Source organism: Hyla sarda, chromosome 9 (assembly GCF_029499605.1).
Source record: "Hyla sarda isolate aHylSar1 chromosome 9, aHylSar1.hap1, whole genome shotgun sequence".
NCBI lineage: Eukaryota > Metazoa > Chordata > Amphibia > Anura > Hylidae > Hyla > Hyla sarda.
In genome coordinates, this window is record NC_079197.1 from 63,976,989 (window position 1) to 63,999,511 (window position 22,523).

Genomic DNA, 22,523 nt, shown 5'->3' on the forward strand with positions numbered 1-22,523 from the left:
GAAGGGATAATTGAAAGGGTTAATGATTTTTTTTACACTTTTCTTATGCAATATTATAGCTCCTATAGGGGGCTATAACACTGCATCAACTGATCTTTTACACTGATTGATGCATCTCCATAGGAATGGATCAATCAGTGTTTTCGTCGGTTGAATGCTCAAGCCTGGATCTCAGGCTTGAAGCATTCATTCGGCGACCGTGTGACCCCGCATTATATCGCAGAACTGGGACCCAGGACGTACCCATACGTCCTGGGTCCTTAAGAGGTTAAAGGCGTTGAGCCTTTTTGGGCTAAATGAAGGCTTTACATTTATACCGTTCATCTTGTGGATAAAGTTGTTAGGTTAAAATTGATACCTTCCAGTTCATACAATGAATTAATTGACTAAATGAAATATGTTGAGAGGTTTATGAGCTGTGTGTTGATAGTGGGATTAGTGTACCCTAAATCTGGTCACAATAAAAATTAAAGATAAGGAGAAAGAAATAATTATAATGGAATAAAATAGAATATACTAAGTAATTAATTAGATACATTGATGTGTCCATGTACTTACCTGTAGTTTTGATACCATGATCGGAGATGTCCACCTGTAATAAAATAATCCATTTATAAGCAATTTATAAGGGTGACATTGAATAGAGATGTCTACCTGTAATAAAATAAAATAAATACACCATTAATCTTAATTGATAAGGGTGGTATGGATTAGAAATTAGTAAGTAGGCTGTATGAATAATGGAAAGAAATTAAAACAAGTATATTAATGTGCTGTTGACTGTCCTGGTAACCTATTTGTATATTTAAGAGTTAATGCAATGGTATCTGCGCTAATAGATATAGTATATATAGTGATCAATTATCCATTGCATATTGCGCGCATTAATGAATAATATGCTCTGGAGGATATATCTGATAATGATAAATTAATACCATCAGACACTATTGTGATCATAGTGGTACATATATGTACAATATTAAGATACATACCCCTTTTTTTCTTAAGCTTAATATTCTGGTTATTAAAGGCAATCAGTTATCTGTATTAGACTAATTGATATATGTATAGCAAGATGCATTTTGATTGAGCAAAAACGGAGCACATATACTGTATCAACTACGTCAGGAGGATTCGGCTGGGTAGTGACGGCGTGTGCGCGCTCGTGGCCGAAATCCGGGAGCGGAGCCAGGATCGGTGTTGGTAAGGAGTTTAAACGGCAACAGGTAAGGGATTGGTCAGAAGGACATCGTTGGATGTCTCGGATGATGGTATTGGTGTGACATATATAATAGGAGACGTCAAACTCTGATGACGTCAGACTCAGAGGGTATAAATATCATCCCAACACGTGTATTGCTCAGTCTACTAAAGTCATCCTTGAGAAAGCCACATATACAGTGGCGAAACATGTAGGGTGTTAGTAGCTTTGGTTTTTAATTGCAAAATGGTCCTGTTGGCGTATCAGTAAAAGGCAGTGTGCACTGCAGGTGCTAATGCTGATCAATACAAAATAAATGAAATAAACGGAGCCTCTAATCAGTGTGTAAACACTGAATATCCTCACCAGGAATAACGAGCTAGTTCTTAGTGAACAGTATAGCTAGAGTGGATCCTGGAGAGGATAGTGGACCCCAATATCTGACTATTTTGTGGTTTTAATTGTCCTCCTATTTTTAAACAATACAAAATAAAGGCTAAGTTTTACAGAAAGAATGGTTACAAGGGCATTAGTGCCTTTTGGGCACAATTGTTTTTTGTTGTTCTTGCTACGCCCTTCCTTCCTCTGGGGGCAATTTTTAGTTGAATTATTAGTCAGCTGTGCCCACGGCTACAGAGTCGGGAGAACAGCTGATGCTGAGCAGTAGATATATGTCCTATATCTACTGCTCAGCAAGAACTTACAGTGCGTCTGCAATGTGTATACAGTATACACATTGCTGGCTCACTTAGCCCCTTGCTGAGCGCTATGCACCAGTCCAGCAAGGAAAGAGTTAACTTATACTGCAGGACAGTGTAGGTTAACCCTTTGGGCGGTATACAGTATATACAGCTATCTATAGATAGCTGTATATAGTGTATACAGAAGACTGTCTGTTTACTTCCCTCCAGTCCCGGCCGGGTCTGTGTAGCTCCGCCCCTAGTGATCACGTCATTAGGGGCGGAGCTTCAGACGGGAACCAGGCATGTAAGTGTGAGGCTCTGTTCACATTGTCCGTTTTGTATAATCTGAACAGACCCTTCTGGTAGTGTCTTCCCAGATAGGGAGACTCCAGCTGTTGCTAAACTACAACTCCCAGCATTTGGCTGTCTGGGCATGCTGGGAGTTGTAGTTTTGCAACAATTGGAGGCTTCCTGTTTGGGAAGACATTGCAATATGGGCGCTCTCCCCAGCGGACAGCGCCAAATGTACTAAACAATATATATTTTTTTCTTCTTGTTTCGGATCCTTGTATGCAGAGGATTATGGCGGATTCGAAGGATTGCAGCGGATTAACTGGATTTTTTTTCCTTTTAATAAAATGGTTAACGAGGGCTGTGGGGGAGTGTTTTTTAAAATAAAATGTGTTTTTTTATTTTTATTTTTTTATTGAATTTTCAGGCTTAGTAGTGGAAGCCATCTAATAGACGGAATCCATTACTAAGCTGGGGCTTAAAGTTGACCCCACCGCCACAGGGGTTCCAGGAAGAGCCAGTACCAACAGGCCCGGAGAGTCAAAAATGGAGCTCCCAGGAGGTAACAGGCTGGCGTTATTTAGGCTGGGGAGGGCCAGTATTTATTTAAAAAAACGCAAAAGAGTTGCCCGTCTTTTTATTCTCAGCCAGATACCAACCAAGCAGCAACAGCCTGACGTTACCAGGGTGGGCGAGGACCATTGTTACTGGCCCTACCCAGCCTAAATAACGCCAGCCTGTTACCGTCTAGGCCCAGGAGCACCATTTTTAATGCTCCAGGCCTGTTGGTACCTGCTCTTCCCGGCACCCCTCTGGGTGCCCGGATAATAATTGGGGGTTAGCGCTAGCTGTTTTTGGGGCTAACGCTCTACCCTGGTGATGGATTCCGTCAATAAGACGGCTTCCACTACTGAGCCTGAAAATTCAATTAAAAAAAAAAAGACTACACATTGGAAAAATTATTTTATTTTAAAAAACACCCCCCCCACAGCCCTCGTTAACCATTTTATTAAAATAAAAAAAATTCAGTTCATCCGCCGTAATCCATCGAATACGCCGTAATCCTCTGCATACACGGATGTAAAACGAGAAGAAAAAAATATACCCCAAAAATTTGAAAACTTTTGGCGCTGTCCGCTGGGGAGAGCGCCCATAATGCAATGTCTCCTTGTCTGGGAAGACACTGGCAGAAGGGTGTGTTCACATTATACAAAATGGAAAATGTGAACAGAGCTTCAGACCCTTATCAGCCTGGCTCCCGTCTGTAGCTCTGCGCCCTAATGATGTCATCTCTAGGGGGTGGAGCTACACGGACCCAGCCGGGACAGGAGCAAGGAAGGTAAGTTAACGGACTTCTGTATAGACTATGTACAGCTATCTATAGATAGCTGTATATTCTGTATACTGCCCAAAGGGGCTATAGGAGCAGGGAGTCCTGGCAGTCTGGTGACAGGATTCACGGCTCCTGTATAGTATACACGGCGCTCAGAATTCGACACACAGAGTGGTACCCTGAAGTCAGTGAGAAAACTGCCACAGGGGACAGTTTTTCTGGTGTTTTTGCTAGCGTTTCTTTTGGTGTTTAAAAAAAAAAAAATAAATAAAAAAAAAGTGGAAACCTAGCCTCATAGAGATGCATGGAGCGGGTATGTTGAGCCACTTCCCTGCTCCTTGCTTTAGGAACGCTGGGGCAACGTGCGAGGATGTTTTTAAGTCGCAGTGATCGGACAACCTTTATCCTTTAGTTAGGGGATAAGAAGTAAAATGTGGTGTGGAACTACCCCTTCAGGACCGGACATTTAGAACATTTATTTTTGTTATTCTGGACAAAAGCTGTTTTTACATTTCTAAGGTGTTTGGGTATAGTTGTCATTTTCTTCTCTCTCATTTAATGTGCACTTAAATATTACATTGTTTTTCTTGTGACATATTGGCCCTCATTTGCTATTGCAAACCCGACATGTTTTGTCAGGTTGTGCGCCAGATTCTGTCGCATTGCGGCAGAAATTCTGTCTGCACCTGATTTTGCACCAGAATTGAAAAAACCCTGACTAACTCTCCATTTTGCGGGGAAAGAAACCTGAAAAGGGGCGTGGCCTCCAAAAAGGGGCGTGTTTTCGACATATTTACTTCGTTTCCCACATAAAATGTGGTTTAGTTCAGCTGAGGAAAACCAGACAGATCAGAGCATGTGTAAAAAAAAAAAAAAAAAAAAAAAAAAATGTTGGGAAAGTGGAAAATGTAGGGAAACCTTAGTAAATACCATGGAAAATAAATTGTACCTACACTCCACTCTTAGTAAATAAGCGCCAAGGGTCCTTATATTAGTGTTAAATGTTTTTTCTGTGAAACACTCCAGCATATTGTAAAAAAATTGAAAATTTCAGTTTTTTTTTTTTTTTTTTTTGTCATTTTTTCATGGTGTACACTGTGCAGTAAAAACTATTTTTTCTTGTATGCGTCTTGTATCTTATCAGCGTCTTGTATGCTGCGGATCTGCTGATGACCGACCCCAATGTGCCTCCTGTTGTGCCTGCTCATAGCAGCAATCTGCCGCTTCGAGCAGACACACAGAACCTTTAAGTCCCTATATGCAGTGCACTCACAGAAATCATGGTCGCTCCCCCTGCTCCCTGGGCTTGGCTAAGTGCAGTAGTATGCGTGCAGCGACTCTCCGGTCCTTTTGTATCTGCTCATAGTGGTGGATTGCTGCTACAAGCCGGTACAGCAGAAAGCACACTAGGGTCGGTCATCAGCGGATGCGCAGAATAAAATACACTGCGAATACATTACCCTAAGGCTGGATCTCACAGGCTTCCATACTCTGCAGACAGGAGGCTATAAGCTGGCCTCCTGCTGCCATGAAAACCATTGGGACTCAAAGATCTCATTTCATGGTTGCCAATGGGCAACACAGGGAGCCCCCTCCCCCTGTTAGTCAATTAGATGCATAAGTAAAGTATGTGTGAACATGTACTATGAGACACAGGGAGATGAGGGGACACTAATGACTGTGACATTGGGAGATGATATCATATGATTTCATGGATGATGTGCCATCTGCAGCTCAATAATGCTCAAGGCTTGAGAAGTTCAAGGCTTGGCTTTTACCCCTGTATGGCAGTCAGTCAAAGCAGGTGGGAGGTAAGGTTGGAGGGGTGCTGACACTACTCGGCACCTCCCAGTTTGACTGTTCATCTGCTAAAGAAAGGCACTTCTATAACTTTTCAAACAGTGATCAGCAAAATCAAAGGTATGCCTAATTTAATTCCCCAGAAGCATCATACCTAGTATGGTGCTGACCGATTTCATCTAAATATAATTTTTTATTGTTATGGCAAACTAAAATGTTGTCTAGTGCAGAGACTGAGGGGGGAGGGGAATGACGCAGGGTTTCAAATACTAAAGACCGAATTCTTGTCATGCTCCACCCCCTCATGCTCTGCACTAGCTATTAGGGATGTAAGAAAAAATCGATTCCCGCGATTATCGTGATTTTTCACTTGCTGATACTGAATCGATACAAATTCCACATCACTAAAAGAATCGATTCAAAAATATTTTGTATCTCCTGATCCCCGGAACAGCATGTCCTGGGCATCAGGAGATACAAGTTCCACATTTTGTTAGCCGGATCTGACGCGGTGGCGGCGCTCTGGGTATATGGAGCGTGCTCCGACTCGTGCCCGCTCCATACTCTGCGGCCCCCGGCTGATTTCAGTAGCCGGGGGCCGCCGCTAATATCCAGCATGCGGTGCTCTGCAGTATGTATGGAGCGGGCTCGGGATTCGTGGCCGCTCCATACTCTGCAGCCCCCGGCTGTTCTCAGTAGCCGGGGGCCGCCGCTAATAGCCAGCATGCGGCGATCGCCACGGCTGGCTATTAACCCTTTAGATCGCCGCTGTCAAAGCTGACAGCGGCGTCTAAAGGGACATTTGTATGCTCCCTGGTGGGCTAAATCGCCCCCCCCCCCCCCCCGCAGCGTGATTGCGGGCGGGCGATCCACTGTGGAGGTAGCCGGAGGGCTTACCTCTGCTTCCCTGCTCTCTGTGGCTCTGTCATTGATAGAGCCTGGCTGGACCAGGCTCTATCAATGGATCGCAGATAAATGGAGTTCAATAGAACTCTATTCATCTGTCTGAGGAATCTAATGATTCCTAAAAGACTAATAAAGTGTATAAAAAAATAATTTAAAATAAAGTTTTAATGAAAGTGTAAAAGACATTGTTTTTTAGACAGAATCGGGATATATCGCGATGTATCGTCACCTAGACGGTATCGCGATATATCGGGATATATCGAATCGCCACACTGGTATCGCGATTCGAATCGCCAAATTCTTGGCGATTCACACCCCTACTAGCTATGAGTGCTTTTTGGATAAGTGCACTAAAATGTTACTTTTATTGGATGTATTAAAAACAACACCTCAAGTAAATGCGAAGTTCACATATACTTGAGGGGTTGTTTTTGATATATCCAAGTTATATCTTAGTGCACTTATCCATTATGTTAATCTTCTATTTGATGCTAGATAATTTTTAAGGTGGTACCTTGTGAGACCTAAACAATAATCACGATTCCCTACTGTCTTTATTTGTTTCCTTAGATTTTGAAGAATAAGGCAACATAGAAATCGAGATGTCTACAAGTAACGTATATATTTTATATAATGTAAATTTTAAAGATATTTTAAACCTACTTAGTATCTAATATTTCCTCTAAGTCCATTATCCTGAGGTTGATGTTATAAAATCTTGTGATAAAGGTCCAAGCTCTATTTCCCTGATATAGCTATAAATCTCCAGCTTGACATAAATAAAAATACATACCGAAATATCACTTCTTTGAACCAGATCGGTGTTTTTGACGTGGCAGTTGCCTTCAGTGCCTGTTGCAGTGTGCTGTTTGTTTGTACATACAGTACTTATACACTGCTCCAAAAAAAAAAAGGGAACACTAAGATAACACATCCTAGATATGAATGAATGAACTAATCATATGAAATACTTTCCTCTTTAAATAGTTGAATGTGTGCTGACAACAAAGTCACACAAAAACTATCAATGGAAATCAAATTTATCAACCCATGGAGGTTTGGATATGGAGTCACACTCAAAATTAAAGTGGAAAACCACACTACAGGCTGATCCAACTTTGATGTAATGTCCTTAAAACAAGTCAAAATGAGGCTCAGCAGTGTGTGTGTGGCCTCCACGTGCCGGTATGACCTCCCTACAACGCCTGGGCATGCTCCTGATGAGGTGACGGATGGTCTCCTGAGGGATGTCCTCCCAGACCTGGACTAAAGCATCTGCTAACTGCTGGACAGTCTGTGGTGCAAGACATGATGTGGATGGAGCGAGACATGATGTCCCAGATGTGCTCAATTGGATTCAGGTCTGGGGAGTGGGTGGCCAGTCCATAGCATCAATGCCTTCCTCTTACAGGAACTGCTGACACACTCCAGCCACATGGGATCTGGCATTGTCTTGCTTCAGGAGGAACCCAGGGCCAACTGCACCAGCATATTGTCTCACAAGGGGTCTGAGGATCTCATCTCGGTACCTAATGGTAGTCAGGCTACCTCTGGCTAGCACATGGAGGGCTGTGTGGCCCCCCCCAAAGAAATACCACCCCACACCATTACTGACTCATCACCAAACCGGTCATGCTGGAGAATGTTGCAGGCAGCCGAACGTTCTCCACGGCATCTCCAGATTCCAGTCACGTCTGTCACGTGCTCAGCATAAACCTGCTTTCATATGTGAAGAGCAAAATTTGCCAATCTTGGTGTTCACTGACAAATGCCAAACGTCCTGCACGTGTTGGGCTATAAGCACAATATATAAGCACAACCCCCATGCTGGGCCCTCATACCACCCCCATGGAGTCTGTTTCTGATTGTATGAGTGGACACATGCATGTTTGTGGCCTGCTGGAGGTCATTTTGCAGGGCTCTGGCAGTGTTCCTCCTTGCACAAAGGCGGAGGTAGCGGTCCTGCTGCCAGGTTGTTGCCCTCCTACGGCCTCCTCCACGTTTCCTGATGTACTGGCCTATCTCCTGATAGCACCACCATGCTCTTAACATTAGGCTGACAGACACAGCAAACCTTCTTTCCACAGCTCGCATTGATGTGCCGTCCTGGATAAGCTGCACTACCTGAGCCACTTGTGTGGGTTGTAGACTCCGTCTCATGCTACCACTAGAGTGAAAGCACAGCCAACATTAACCCCTTAAGGACCAAGCCCATTTTCACCTTAAGGACCAGGCCAATTTTATTTTTGCGTTTTCGTTTTTTCCTCCTCGCCTTCTAAAATCCATAATTCGTTTATATTTCCATCTACAGACTCATATAAGGGCTTGTTTTTTTTTGCGTGACCCGTACTTTGTAATGAAACCTCTCATTTTACCATAAAATGTACGGCGATTTTCCCCCCCCAAAAAAAGGAAGGAAATTTAAATGACGTGTTCTTTATTCTGTGGGTCAATACGTTTAAAATGATACCCATGGCTACATACTTTTAGATTTTTTTCAAGCGGTACAAAAATATAAAACTTTTTTGTACAAAATCAGTAATCTAAAATTGCCCTATTTTGACCACCTATAACTTTTTCATTTTTCCGTATATAGGGTGGTATGAGGGCTCATTTTTTGCGCTGTCATCTGTACTTTTTATTGATACCACATTTGCATATATAAAACCTTTTGATAGTTTTTTTTTTTTTTTTGGAATAAAATGTGACAAAGCAGCATTTTTGGACTTTTGTTATTTTTTAACATTTACGCCGTTCACCGTATGGGATCATTAACATATTTTGATTGGACATTTATGCCCACGACGATACCAAATATGTTTTATAAAAAATGTAAATTATTTTATGCTTTTTGGGGGTAAAATGGGAAAAACTGACAATTTTCATTTTTATTGGGGGAGGGAACTTTTCACTTTTTTTAATTACATTTTTCAAATTTTTTTTTATTTTTTACACTTTTTATGTCCCCATAGGGGGCTATCTATAGCAATCATTTGATTGCTAATACTGTTCAGTGCTATGCATAGGACATAGCACTGATCAGTATTATCGGCTATCTTCTGCTCTGGTCTGCTCCATCTCAGACCAGAGCAGGAGATGCCGGGAGACGGATGGAGGCAGGTGAGGGGACCTCCGTCCGCCATTACAGATGATGGGATCATCGCGGCAGCACTGCGGGCGATCCGATCATCTATTTTAACATGCGCATTGCAGCAGATGCTGTGATCTGTACTGATCACGGCATCTGAGGGATTATAGGGCGGACCTCCGTGCGATCGCGGATGCCGGCCATTACCGGCGGGTCCCCGGCTGCTGATAGCAGCCGGAACCTGTCGTATATGACACAAGTAGAGATGAGCGAACTTACAGTAAACTCGATTTTGTCACGAACTTCTCGGCTCGGCAGTTGATGACTTATCCTGCATAAATTAGTTCAGCTTTCAGGTGCTCCGGTGGGCTGGAAAAGGTGGATACAGTCCTAGGAAAGATTCTCCTAGGACTGTATCCACCTTTTCCAGCCCACGGGAGCACCTGAAAGCTGAACTAATTCATGCAGGATAAGGCATCAACTGCCGAGCCGAGAAGTTCGTGACGAATCGAATTTACTGTAAGTTCGCTCATCTCTAGACACAAGCACCGCTCTGATGCTTGCGGTCATACACAGGACATAAATGTACGTCCTGATGTGCGAAGTACCGCCAAGCCAGGACGTACATTTACGTCCGTGGCGTTAAGGGGTTAAAAAGTGACCAAAGCATCAGCCAGGAAGCATAGGAACTGAGAAGTGGTCTGTGGTCACCACCTGCAGAACCACTCATTTAATAGGGGTGTCTTGCTAATTGCCTATAATTTCCACCTGTTGTCTGTTCCATTTGCACAACAGCATGTAAAATTGATTGTCAATCAGTGTTGCTTCCTGAGTGGACAGTGGGATTTCACAGAAGTGTGATTGACTTGGAGTTACATTGTGTTGTTTAAGTGTTCCCTTTATTTTTTTTGAGCAGTGTATATACTCCTGCAGCTATAGTCTTATAGATTGTAAGCTCTTGCAGGCTGGGCCCTCTCTTCCTCTATATCAGTCTCTTTATTCTGTGTCACATTCATACTATGTATTTTAACCCTTTTATATGTTCAGTGTGCTGTAACCACCAGTGTTTTTAAAATAAAAATAAGCTAAGATAGTAGTGCTGCTATATTCTTAATGCTCTATAGATAGTAAATTGTTACAGTGTGGATCAAAAGTTTGGGCACCCGGGATCTTGCACGCGGCACCCCGTTTGTAATCAGTCCCCGGAGCGTGTTCGCTCTGGGTCTGATTACTGACGACCACAGGGCAGACGGCGTGTGACGTCACGCCTCCGCCCCTCAATGCAAGCCTACGGGAGGGGGCATGATAGCTGTCACGCCCCCTCCCGTATGCTTGCATTGAGGGGCGGAGGGAACACTTAAACAACACAATGTAACTCCAAGTCAATCACACTTCTGTGAAATCACACTGTCCACTCAGGAAGCAACACTGATTGACAATCAATTTTACATGCTGTTGTGCAAATGGAACAGACAACAGGTGGAAATTATAGGCAATTAGCAAGACACCCCTATTAAATGAGTGGTTCTGCAGGTGGTGACCACAGACCACTTCTCAGTTCCTATGCTTCCTGGCTGATGCTTTGGTCACTTTTTAACCCCTTAACGTCAGGGACGTAAATGTACGTCCTGGCTTGGCGGTACTTCGCACACCAGGACGTACATTTATGTCCTGCGTATGACCGCAAGCATCAGAGCGGTGCTTGTGTCTAGAGATGAGCGAACTTACAGTAAATACACGCTCCGGGCACTGATTACAAACTGGGTGCCGCGTGCAAGATCCCGGGGGTCCCCAGCGGCGGGGGTCCCCAGCGACGGGACTCCCACGATCAGGCATCTTATCCCCTATCCTTTGGAAAAGGGATAAGATGTCTAAGCACCGGAGAACCCCTTTAATGTGCATAAAAAAGCCTAGGAAAGATGGAAAAATCTCAAAAATGCATCAAATTACAGATTAGACATTCTTATTATATGTCAACAAAAGTTCGATTTTATTTCCCTCATTTACACTTTCAAAATAACAGAAAATTAAAAAATGGCATCTGCAAAAGTTTGGACACCCTGCAGAGTTAATATCTTATACTGCCCCCTTTGGCAAGTATCACAGCTTGTAAACGCTTTTTGTAGCCAACCAAGAGTCTTTCAATTTTTTGTTTGAGGTATCTTTGCCCATTCTTCCTTACAAAAGTCTTCCAGTTCTTTGAGATTTCTGTCTGTCACGCACTGCTCTTTTAAGTTCTATCCATAGATTTTCAATTATGTTGAGGTCAGAAGATTGTGAAGGCCATGGCAAAACCTTCAGTTTACACTTCTTGATGTAATCCCCCGTGGATTTCGAGGTGTGTTTAGGATCATTATCCATTGGTAGAAGCCATCTTCTCTTTAATTTCAGCTTTTTCACAGATGGCATCAAGTTAGCATCCAAAATTTGCTGAAATTTTATTGAATCCATTTTTCCTTCTTTGCCACTGGCTGCAATACAACCCCAAAGCATGATTGATCCACCCCCATGCTTAACAATTGGACAGAGGTTCTTTTCATTAAATTCTGTTCCCCCTTCTTCTACAAACGTACCTTTTGCTCATTCAGGCCAAAAAGTTCAATTTTAACCTCATCGGTCCACAGAACTTGTTTCCAAAATGCATCAAGCTTGTCTATATATTCATTTGCAAAGTTCAAACGCAGATTTTTGTGGTGAGGACGTAGAAGAGGTTTTCTTCTGATGACTCTTCCATGAAGACCGTATTTGTACAAGTATCTCTTTATAGTGGAATAGTGTACCACAACTCCAGTGTCTGCCAGATCTTTCTGGAGGGATTGTGCAGTCAAACGTGGGTTTTGAATGGTTTTTCTCACAATCCTGTGAGCAGTTCTGTCTGATTTTTTTTTTCTTGGTCTTCCAGATCTTACTTTAAAGGCCACCCTAGACATCTTATCCCCTATCCAAATGATAGGGGATAAAATGTCTGACCGCGGGGGTCCCTTGCATAAAAAACATAAAACTACAACTCCCAGCAGTCCCTTGTGATCCTTCCACCAATCCTAGCCTGGCTGGCTCCTATATAAGGGACTGCCTAGGGATACTCCTCTTTCTTTATGCGATCCTCATAACAGCAACTGGAATCGCGAAGTACTGGCACAGCTCCGACTCCGTGCCTCCGGATACCACGACCAACAGGACCACGACCAACAGGAGCGCGATCACTTGGTCCAACAGGAACAGAAGGAACAAATGAAGAATACTTCAAGAACTCTTCAGCCTCCATGTGGAAGACACAACGTCTCCTCTTCAATAACCTGTAAAAGAGAAAATAACACCATGATAGGGTTGGAGGGAAGATAATCTCCTCCTGTCTTCATATAACTTATATTTTCCATCACAAGCTAGGAAAATCTCGATTTATATATCAGACAGGAGGCTCATATCTTATGAAAGTTTAAAGCTGAAACAAGCATGACAGGGTTAAACACGACAGATATGTAGAATTCACAAGACCGACATGGAGACGTGTTCCTCTGGTCTGAAATAAAAGACTGAAGGTCGTTTCCGAAGACCAGTCTGCGGCCAGTAAAAGATCAGAAAGAGAGCCTCCCGAAGTAACCACTTTAGTGGCCATAGACCTTCTAGAAGAGTGGGCGCCAAATAAAGATAGGTCAATACCCGCCAAATCCATAGCCGAGCGAACCCATCTGGCCAGAGTGGCCGAAGAGACTGGAAGATGAGGCCTAACATAAGAAATGAATAGCTGGTGACAGTCGATCTCAAAGACGCTGTATGTGTCTCATAAGTCTGAAGACAATGCACAACACAAAGACGAGGATGTGATGGAAAATAGGGATAAAAGACGGATTGAATTCTCGTCTTAGTCGTACGAACAACTGAGAATTGAACACGAGTTGGCGAAAACTGTCGTCTAGAAACATCCATGGCTCTAACATCTGACACCCGTTTGATAGATACGAGGCACAAAAAAACTGTCAGCTTAAAAGACAGGAACTTCAAGGAAAGAGCCTCATTGTCTTCCCAAGAGGAAAACATATCCAGTAACCGGGAAACATCCCAAGTGGCTTGATATCGAGGATGGGGTGGACGTTTAAATTTTACTCCGCGCAAAACGCGGCACACCAAGGGGTGTTTGCCGACCGGCAAAGAATCCACAGGACAATGATACGCTGAAATGGCCAACCTGTAGACATTAAGGGAACTATAGGATTTTCACGACTCAGCTAGGTAGTTAACTACCATGGGGATAGGTGCCTGAACGGGATCAACCTGTCGTTAATCACACCAACGTACCCATAGGGCCCAGGCTGATCGATCCGCCGATCTAGTCCCTGGGGCCCAGGCCAAGGTGAGGAGGTCTCTAGCCGATTGTGAAAGGTCGCTACCAGAGACGGGCACCCCGAAACCAACCACGCAAGGAGTGAAAGATTGCCCTCCAGAAGTAAGGGATGAAGACCCTTGGTCGGATTTGCGAGAAGTTGAGGGAAATGAGGGAGCAGTCTGGGGTAATCGATAGTCATCCCCAGAAGAAGAGGGAACCATGGTTGGGACTGCCACCAGGGAGTGACCAGAACCACCATCGCCCTCTGATTCGCTACTTGAAGGAGAACTCTGGTAATCATTGGAAACGGCGGGAACGCGTAATTCGTCCCCATCGGCCAGACTTGACGAAAAGCGTCCACTGCTGACGCTTCTGGATCCGGCCTTCAGCTGTAGAAAGGGGGTAGCTGCCGGTTGAGGCAAGAGGCAAAAAAATCCGTATGTAACGGACCCCAAATGCCAGAAAAACTGAACGATCCCGTCGCTTGAGTCGATGACATATCGGTAATTCCAGTCTGCCACAGAATTGGACACACCTGGGATGTATTCCGCTATGGGGATGATATCGCGAGAGAGACAGAAATGTCAGAAATCGGACGCAATGTCCGCCAGAATTCTGGACCTCGTACCTCCTAGGCGGTTGATGTATTGCACCGCCGCCACATTGTCCAAACGTAGTAACACGCAACAGTTGGACTTCTGAGGTAGGAAACTCCTGATATCGAAGAACGCCGCTAGAAGTTCCAAGGCATTGATATGGAGAAGAGACTCCTCTTCGGACCATATCCCGCCTGTTGAAGATTGCCCGCAACGAGCCCCCCAGCCTTGACTGCTCGCATCTGACTCAAAGATGACGTCTGGGCTGGAATTGAAGATCGCCTTGCCGTTCCATTCGACGGCATGGCAAAGCCACCATCGCAATTCGTCTTCCGAATCCGGGCAAAGGTACAACTCGTCCGCATAACGTAGGCCTTGATGGAGATGGAGGATTTTGAGCCATTGGAGGGCTCGGTAATGAAGTGGGGCCGGAAAGATCGCCCGAATGGAGGCTAACAGGCCTACTATGCGTGAGATAACTCTCAACGACACCTGACCCTTGCGTAAAACTGCCCTGATTTCTTTGCAAATCAAGGCTAACTTGGATTTGGGTAAACGCAAGACAGCTTGATTGGTATCCACCAGGAAACCCAGAAACTCCATCTCCTGAGCTGGAGAGAGTACCGATTTCTTGTGATTAACGAGGAAACCCAGTTCCTCTAGCAAGGAAACAGTCCACTGCCTGTGTAGTATGGCCTGAGTCCTGGAGGCCGCCATGATGAGCAGGCCGTCCAGGTAAATTATTAAACGCACCCCTCTGCTGCGCAGTGCTGCCACCACCGGTTTTAGCAGGTTGGTGAAACACCATGGGGCCGACGATAATCTGAAAGGTAGGCAAGTGAATTGTCACATTCTGTCTCTCCACAGGAACCGTAGAAATTTTTGTGAGGAAGGATGCATCGGGACGGTAAGGTACGCGTCCTTTTAAGTCGACCTTCACTAGCCAGTCCCCTGGCCACAGAAGGTCTCGAAGCAGGTGGATCCCCTCCATTTTGAAGTGACTATACGTCACGTGTTGATTTAAATCCCTTAGATTTATTACCGCTCGATAACCGCCATCCTTCTTCTTGACTAAGAAGAGGTTGCTGATAAACCCGGGAGACAAGGGATCTACCTCTCGAATCGCTTGCTTTGATATGAGCTCTAAAAGCTCTTTGTCTATGAGTTTTGCATTTTGTGTTGAGAACTGAATAGGTTGAGGGATTATATTCAAGACTGGCAGAGACTGAAATTCTATGCGGTACCCTGCCACCGCGTTGAGAATCCAAACGTCTGCCGTAATCGCAGACCAGGCATGGGTAAAATACCTCAGCCTGCCCCCCACCGGTGTGTGTGTATGAGACTGTGTCAACGTACTCACCAGTTGGTACTCACCTCTACCACCTCGTCCTCTCCAAGGTCTTCCGCGTGGGGGGAGAGCGGAGCAGGTTGTGCAATCGGCAGCGGGTATTCTGGAGGTGCCTGTTGGTAATGTTGGGCAGGGGGTCTAGAGTAGGCCCTATAATAAGCATTGCGGCCGGCAGCCCGGCCTCTAGTGCTGCCGGCCTTTTGGAAAACCTTCATGGAAACTCCTGCTTTTTTGAGGGAAGTCTGGGCCTTATCCAGACTCGTGAAGAGGCCCACAAATCTATTGATATTGTTTGAGATCATCCCCAAAAAGCAAACCCTCAGCCGAGGGTCCCGGCTCGTTCTCCGCTAGATGGGAGAGCTGTGGCTCCAATTTCATTAATATAGACCTGCGCCTTTCTGTGGAACAGGTAGTGTTGGCACAGCCAAGCATACATATGGCATGTTGTGCCCAGCCCCTAAGTTGGACTAAGTCCACCGGTTGATCAGAGGCAGCCGCGTGTTCTGACAAGTTGAGGATTTTAGTCAGTGGGCCTAGTAGGTCCAAGATGCGATCTTGGAGCGCTGTAAAGGACCGTTCAATTCCTTTCTTGGCATACTTGCCGGATTTAGTCAGATACTTCATGAGCACCGGGTCTACCCCCGGAGTATCCGCCACCTTTTTCATAGGCCATAAGGCCTGGGGCATTCAGCCCTATAGTTTGTTCCTGTTGGATCTGTCCAAGGAACGGCAGGTCCAAAACTCTAGATAGTTGGACACCTGGGGTAAGGGAGTCCAGTCCCCGGATCGTGGGTGTGAGATAGCGTCTGGACTGAAAAATGGTTGTCCCAGTGACTCTAAAATAGTTTCACCCTATGGTTCAGGGTTGGCATCCTGCAAGGACGCTATGATCCCCGCATCATCTAGTCAGTCAGGGTTAGCATCCCCCCCCAGACTCATCCGACGTATCCTCATCTGAGGCGTCAATATATGAGTCCGGCTTAGTCCGTCTAGAGGACTTTCCGCCTCTTGTGATCATACTCCTTGAGGCCCAAGGTTCGAGTGGGGTCCGTGTCAGGATGCGAGGATTGGCAGGCCGTGTGGGGTCCTGCCTGGCGCATGAATTGTACTTCCCCTGCCAGGGAGTCGAGAGCAACATTGATATGTTTTCGTTTAAAAGGGGCTTTTCCCTTTTTTATAGCCTGGTCCTTAACAGGGGCACACTGAGATGTAGTGGGTACAATGGCCAGGGCTGCTTGTACTGAGTGGCTAATCAGATCCTTGAGAGGCTTCAGGGGTTAATGCCTCTTTTGTGGTGTCCTCTATACCTTCCATAATAGCAGGCACTATCGCAGGCACTATGCACTAGACAGCAGGTACTGAACTAACGCAGGCACAGTATGCACTAGACAGCAGGCACTGAACTCCTCACCGCTCGCGCCAGAATGGCGATACGGAGAGGAGGAGCACTGGTTATTACAGAGTGTGCAGCCGTAGTCTCGAGAGACGACGTCCGTCTGCTCTGTAATAGGAGGAAAGAGACAGCGCCCACTACAGGCACGCCCCCTAACCGCCTTTCCTGCACGAGGAGAGGGGCCGCCCCAGGAAAAGCAGGGGAAGAAGGAGACGCCTCTAAGAAAATGGCGCCAGCAGAAGGAAAGAGGAGGAGTATCCCTAGGCAGTCCCTTATATAGGAGCCAGCTGGGCTAGCATTGGTGGGAGGATCACAAGGGACTGCTGGGAGTCGTAGTTTTATGATTTTTCTATTAAATACGTTAACGGTAAATATTGTAATTTCTGCTATGAGCATTAAAAAGAAAGATTAATGCATAAGATATGAGCCTCCTGTCTGATATATAAATACATTTTACAAATAAAATTTTATATAAAATATTCACAGACCTTTGAGCCCCAATTTCTTTATCTATTGTATTTTTGCCAGACACCGTGGGTGTAGGTGTCATTTGGGCAGCTCAGGCCGCGGGTTAACAGATTGGTAAGAGCCTCTCCAATCCCCTTCCAGATTTGTAAATTACTTCTATTAAAAAAAATTTCAATCCTTCCAGTACTTATCAGCTGCTGTATACTACAGAGAAAGTTATTTATTTTATTTTTTTAATTTTCTTTCTGTCTCACCACAGTGCTCTCTGCTGACACCTCTGTCCATTTTAGGAACTGTCCAGAGTAGGAGCAAATCCCCATAGCAAACCTCTCCTCCTCCGGACAGTTTCTGACCTAAACAGAGGTGTCAGCAGAGAGCAATTGTGGTCAGAAAGAAAGGAAATTCAGAAAGAAAAGAACTTCCTCTGTAGTATACAGCAGCTGATAAGTAGTGGAAGGATTAGGATTTTTTTAATAGAAGTAATTTACAAATATTTTTAACTTTCTGGCACCAGTTGATTTAAAAGAAAATGTTTTCCTGCGATGTACCCCTTAAGGACCAAGCTCATTTTGACCTTAACCTCTTCAGGATGCAGGGCGTATGGATACGCCCTGCATTCCGAGTCCTTAAGGACGCAGGGCGTATCCATACGCCCATGGAAAATCCGGTCCCCACCGCTAGCCGGTTGGGAACCGGAGCCGGATGCCTGCTGAAATCGTTCAGCAGGCATCTCGGCATATCGCCCAGGGGGGTCATCAGGACCCCCCCATGTCCACGATCGCAGCACATCGCTCATCAATTCACACGAGCGATGTGCTGCAATTCCGTTCCGCGCCGCTCGCCGGGCGGGGATCGGAGCCGGATGTCTGCTGATTTCAATCAGCAGACATCCCGGCAGTGTGCCGGAGGAGGTCCGGAGAACCTCCTATACCTGCCATCGCTGCAGAACGTCGGTAACTACTTACCAGCATTCTTCAGCGGTTCCGAGTCATCAGGGTCACGTGTGACCCTGTGACCCGGATATAGATGGTGACTGGTGGTGGTGTATACACCACCAATCACCATCCGTGCTGTACTGGGGGATGGCATTTTGTGGCCACTCCCCTCAGTACAGTTGTGATTGGGTGGCCAAATTGGGCGCCCGGATCGTCCCTGGCCAACACTTTCCAGGTGTGATCCCCCACACTGGAAAGAAGGGACGATCTCAGAAGAAATGCAGAGTGTGTCGCAAGAGGGTGATTCGGAAGGACACCACCACTCAATGTGACACTTGCCCCAATCATCCGGGCCTCTGCATAGGCTGCTTCAGGGAGTATCACACTTCCATGGAGTACTAAATTTTCCATCCTATGCCCTAATTTTCATTCCCCGAAATTTGACTCCCATGTACCAGTCCAGAGTACATTGTCTTCCAAATTTTATACCAAACCCCCCCCCCCCCCCCAAAAAAAAAAAAAAAACATTTTCCCCAATACCCCTAATATCTTTTTTATTCCCCCTAAAAATGGGTCATGGGACACAGAGCCAACAGCATTGGAGGTTTGCAGTTGCCTCAAATGTGCAACGCTCTCTCCCCACCTGAGCGGGTTGCGCATTTGAGGTAACAGAATAGGGACGGCCCCACACATCCCCTTCCCAGAATGATGATTCAGAGTATAGGGTTTGGGGCGGGCATCATTTTTACTTTTGGCTGTACTCTGGGTCATCATTCTGGGAAAATAATTGGCATATCAGTACTAAAATTGCAATTTTCTTTCCCCCCCCATAGTACATTTCATCCATTCCTGGAAAATAAATGAAGGGAACACCTGTCTGTTCCAAATCTCCACTTCACCCTATACACCTTCCCTAGGGGGTGTACTGTTTTTGTAATAGGTTCACATGTGGGTGTTCCTTTCTTGTATTTTCCTCTGAATGTATGTAACTGTTAGGTCCGTAACAAACATCCGCCTCAAATGCAAAGAGTTCTCGCTGAGCTCTGTCGTATTTCCAGGCGACAATTCGGAGTCACATGTTAGTTGTTACCAGAAAAATGAAGCAGAGCATAGGTTGAAAGTTGCAATTTTCAAAAGCTACCAATCATCCATTCCTGGAAAATAAATTTAGGAAACACCCGTGCGTTCAAAATGTCCTCTTTACCCCTATACCCATTCCTCAGGGTGGGTACTTTCTGTAATGGTGTCACATGTGGGTGTTTAATTTTTGTATTTTCCTCGGAGTGTATGTAACTGTTAACTACTGATATGCCGTAGGCCACAAATACAAAGTGACCTCTATGACTTCTGAGCCTTGTTGTGCGCCCACCCAGCACGTTACCCCATATGTGGATGTATTTTCATAGTCAGGGGAAAAAGCCCTCCAAAATTTGTAACACAATTCCTCATATTACCCCTTAAAAATTGGGTAACCCCAGCATTTTACTGTAAAAAAATCAAATTTTTCAATTTATGGCCCACTTTTCAAAAAACCTGTGAGGTGTTATTTCCCACTGTACCCCTTGTTATGTTCATTGAGGGGTGTAGTTTCTAAAATGGTGTCACATGTGTTTTTTTTTGCTTTTGGGGGCTTTATAAATGCACATGACCCCGACTTCAATTTCAACAAAATTTTCACTCCTTCTATTCTGAGCATTGTAGTGCGTCCACAGAGCAATTTACATCCACATATGGGGTATTTTTTTTTCTCAGACAAAATTGTTCTTCAAATTTTGGGGGCCTTTTGCCCTATTACCCAATGTGAAAATGAAACATTTGGGGTAACACTATCAATATAGTGCAAAAAAAATCAAATTTTTCACTTTTATGGCCCACTGTTCAAAAAACCTGTGAGGTGTAAGTACTCACTGTAACACGGTTACGTTCCCCGAGGGGTCTAGTTTCCAAAATGGTATGCCATGTGTTTTTTTTTTTCTGCTGTCCTGGCACCATAGGGGCTTCCTAAATGCGGCATGCCCCAGAGCAAAATTTGTAACTCCTTCTCTTCTGAGACCTGTAGTGTGCCAGCAGAGCACTTTTCACCCCCATATGGGGTGTTTTCTGAATCGGGAGAAATTTGGCTTCAAATTTTGGGGGGGTATTTTCTGCTTTAACCCTTTGTAAATATTTAAAATTTTTGAGAAACCAAGCATTTTAGGTAAAAAAAAAAATATATTTTTTTACATATGCAAAAGTCGTGAAACCCCTGTGGGGTATTAAGGTCCACTTTACCCCTTGTTAGGTTCCCCAAGGGGTCTAGTTTCCAAAATGGTATGCCATGTGTTTTTTTTTTTTGCTGTTTTGACACCCTAGGGGCTTCCTAAAGGTGACATGCCCCCCAAAAACCATTTCAGAAAAATGTTTTCTCCAAAATCCCCTTGTCGCTCTTTCCCTTCTGAGCCCTCTACTGCGCCCGCCGAACAATTTACATAGACATATGAGGTATGTGCTTACTGGAGAGAAATTGGGCTACAAATATAAGTATAAATTTTCTCCGTTTACCCCTTGCATAAATTCAAAAATTGGGTTTACAAGAACATGCGAGTGTAAAAAAAATGAAGATTTAGAATTTTCTCCTTCACTTTGCTGCTATTCCTGTGAAACACCTAAAGGGTTAAAATGCTGATTGAATGTCATTTTGAATACTTTCGGGGGGGGGGGGGGGGGGGGGGGGTTAAAATGCTGATTGAATGTCATTTTGAATACTTTGGGGGGGGGGTAGGTTTTATAATGGGGTCATTTGTGGGGTATTTCTAATTTGAAGACCCTTCAAATCCACGTCAAAACTGAACTGGTCCCTGAAAAATGTTGAGTTTTAAAATTTTGTGAAAAATTTGAAAATTGCTGCTGAACTTTGAAGCCCTTTGGTGTCTTCCAAAAGTAAAAACACATCAAATTTATGATGCAAACATAAAGTAGACATATTGTATATGTGATCCAAAAATATATATATTTTGAATATCCATTTTCCTTACCAGCAGAGAGCTTTAAAATGAGAAAAATGCAAAAATTTCATTTTTTTCATCAAATTTGGGGATTTTTCACCAAGAAAGGATGCAAGTTACCACTAAATTTTACCACTATGTTAAAGTAGAATATGTCACGAAAAAACAATCTCGGAATCAGATTGATAACTAAAAGCATTCCAGAGTTATTAATGTTTAAAGTGACAGTGGTCAGAATAGCAAAAAAGGGGTCAGTCCTTAAGGTGAAAAAGGGCTCAGTCCTAAAGGGGTTAAGGACCAGGGCAATTTAATTTTTGCATTTTCGTTTTTCCTCCTCTTCTTCTAAAAATCTTAACTTTTATATTTTTATCCACAGACTAGTATCAGGGCTTGTTTATTGCGCAACCAGCGCATTAAATGTATGGTACAACCCAAAAAACTATTTTTGTGTGGGGAAATTTTAAAAGAAAACCGCAATTTTTCAAATTTTTGAAGTTTTTGTTTTCATGCCGTACAATTTACGGTAAAAATGACCGGTTCTTTATTCTGTGGGTCAATACGATTAGAATGATATTGTATGAATGAATGAAATCTCAAACTTTTTAACCAAATTAGTATGTTAAAAATCCATCTATTTTGATGACCTATAACTTTTTCATTTTCCTGTATAAGCAGCGGTATGAGTGCTAATTTTTTTGCACCGTGATCTGTAATTTTTATTGATATCACATTTGTGTATGTCAAACTTTTATAAAAAAAAAAAAAATTTCCTACTGTATTTTCTGTTTTAACCCAGGAATATGTTCTCAAAAGTCGGGGGCCAGGACGCCTGGGGTATTGAGAGAGAGAGCGGGGCACCCGGGGTATGGATAGAGAGAGAGAGCAGCGCTGTGCCCAGGAAAACACGCATCTTTCAACTGTCTGGCCCACCCTTGTATGTATCCTATTGCCGAACCTCTTTCTCTGCCTCTCAGCTCTCGCTCCTGAGGACTGCAGTGAAGCGGTGCGCTTGTGCAAGATCTGAGGCGGCGCAGGCGTGAAAGTGCAAGATCTGATAGGTGGCACAGGTGCGCATGTGCAAAATCTGACAGGCGGCGCTGGTGTGCATTTGCAAGATCAGAGGCGGAAAAGGAGGTACAATAATTGGATACAAGGGTGGCGCATTTGCGAGAT

General features: G+C 44.4%; 1 protein-coding gene across 4 annotated transcripts in view; it reads left to right on the plus strand.

Moving 5' to 3' along the window:
• Positions 1 to 22,523, plus strand: part of TAF7L (TATA-box binding protein associated factor 7 like) — a 224,037-nt gene that overhangs the window by 24,001 nt on the left and 177,513 nt on the right. For 2 of the 4 annotated variants that reach the window (XM_056540862.1, XM_056540861.1), the window contains exon 2: positions 6,785 to 6,826. In XM_056540862.1, the coding sequence (XP_056396837.1) occupies positions 6,817 to 6,826 (10 nt within the window). In that variant the 5' untranslated portion in view covers positions 6,785 to 6,816. Of the gene's footprint in view, positions 1 to 6,784; positions 6,850 to 22,523 lie in introns of those variants that run through there. The other 2 variants (XM_056540863.1, XM_056540864.1) reach the window with 2 other exon arrangements.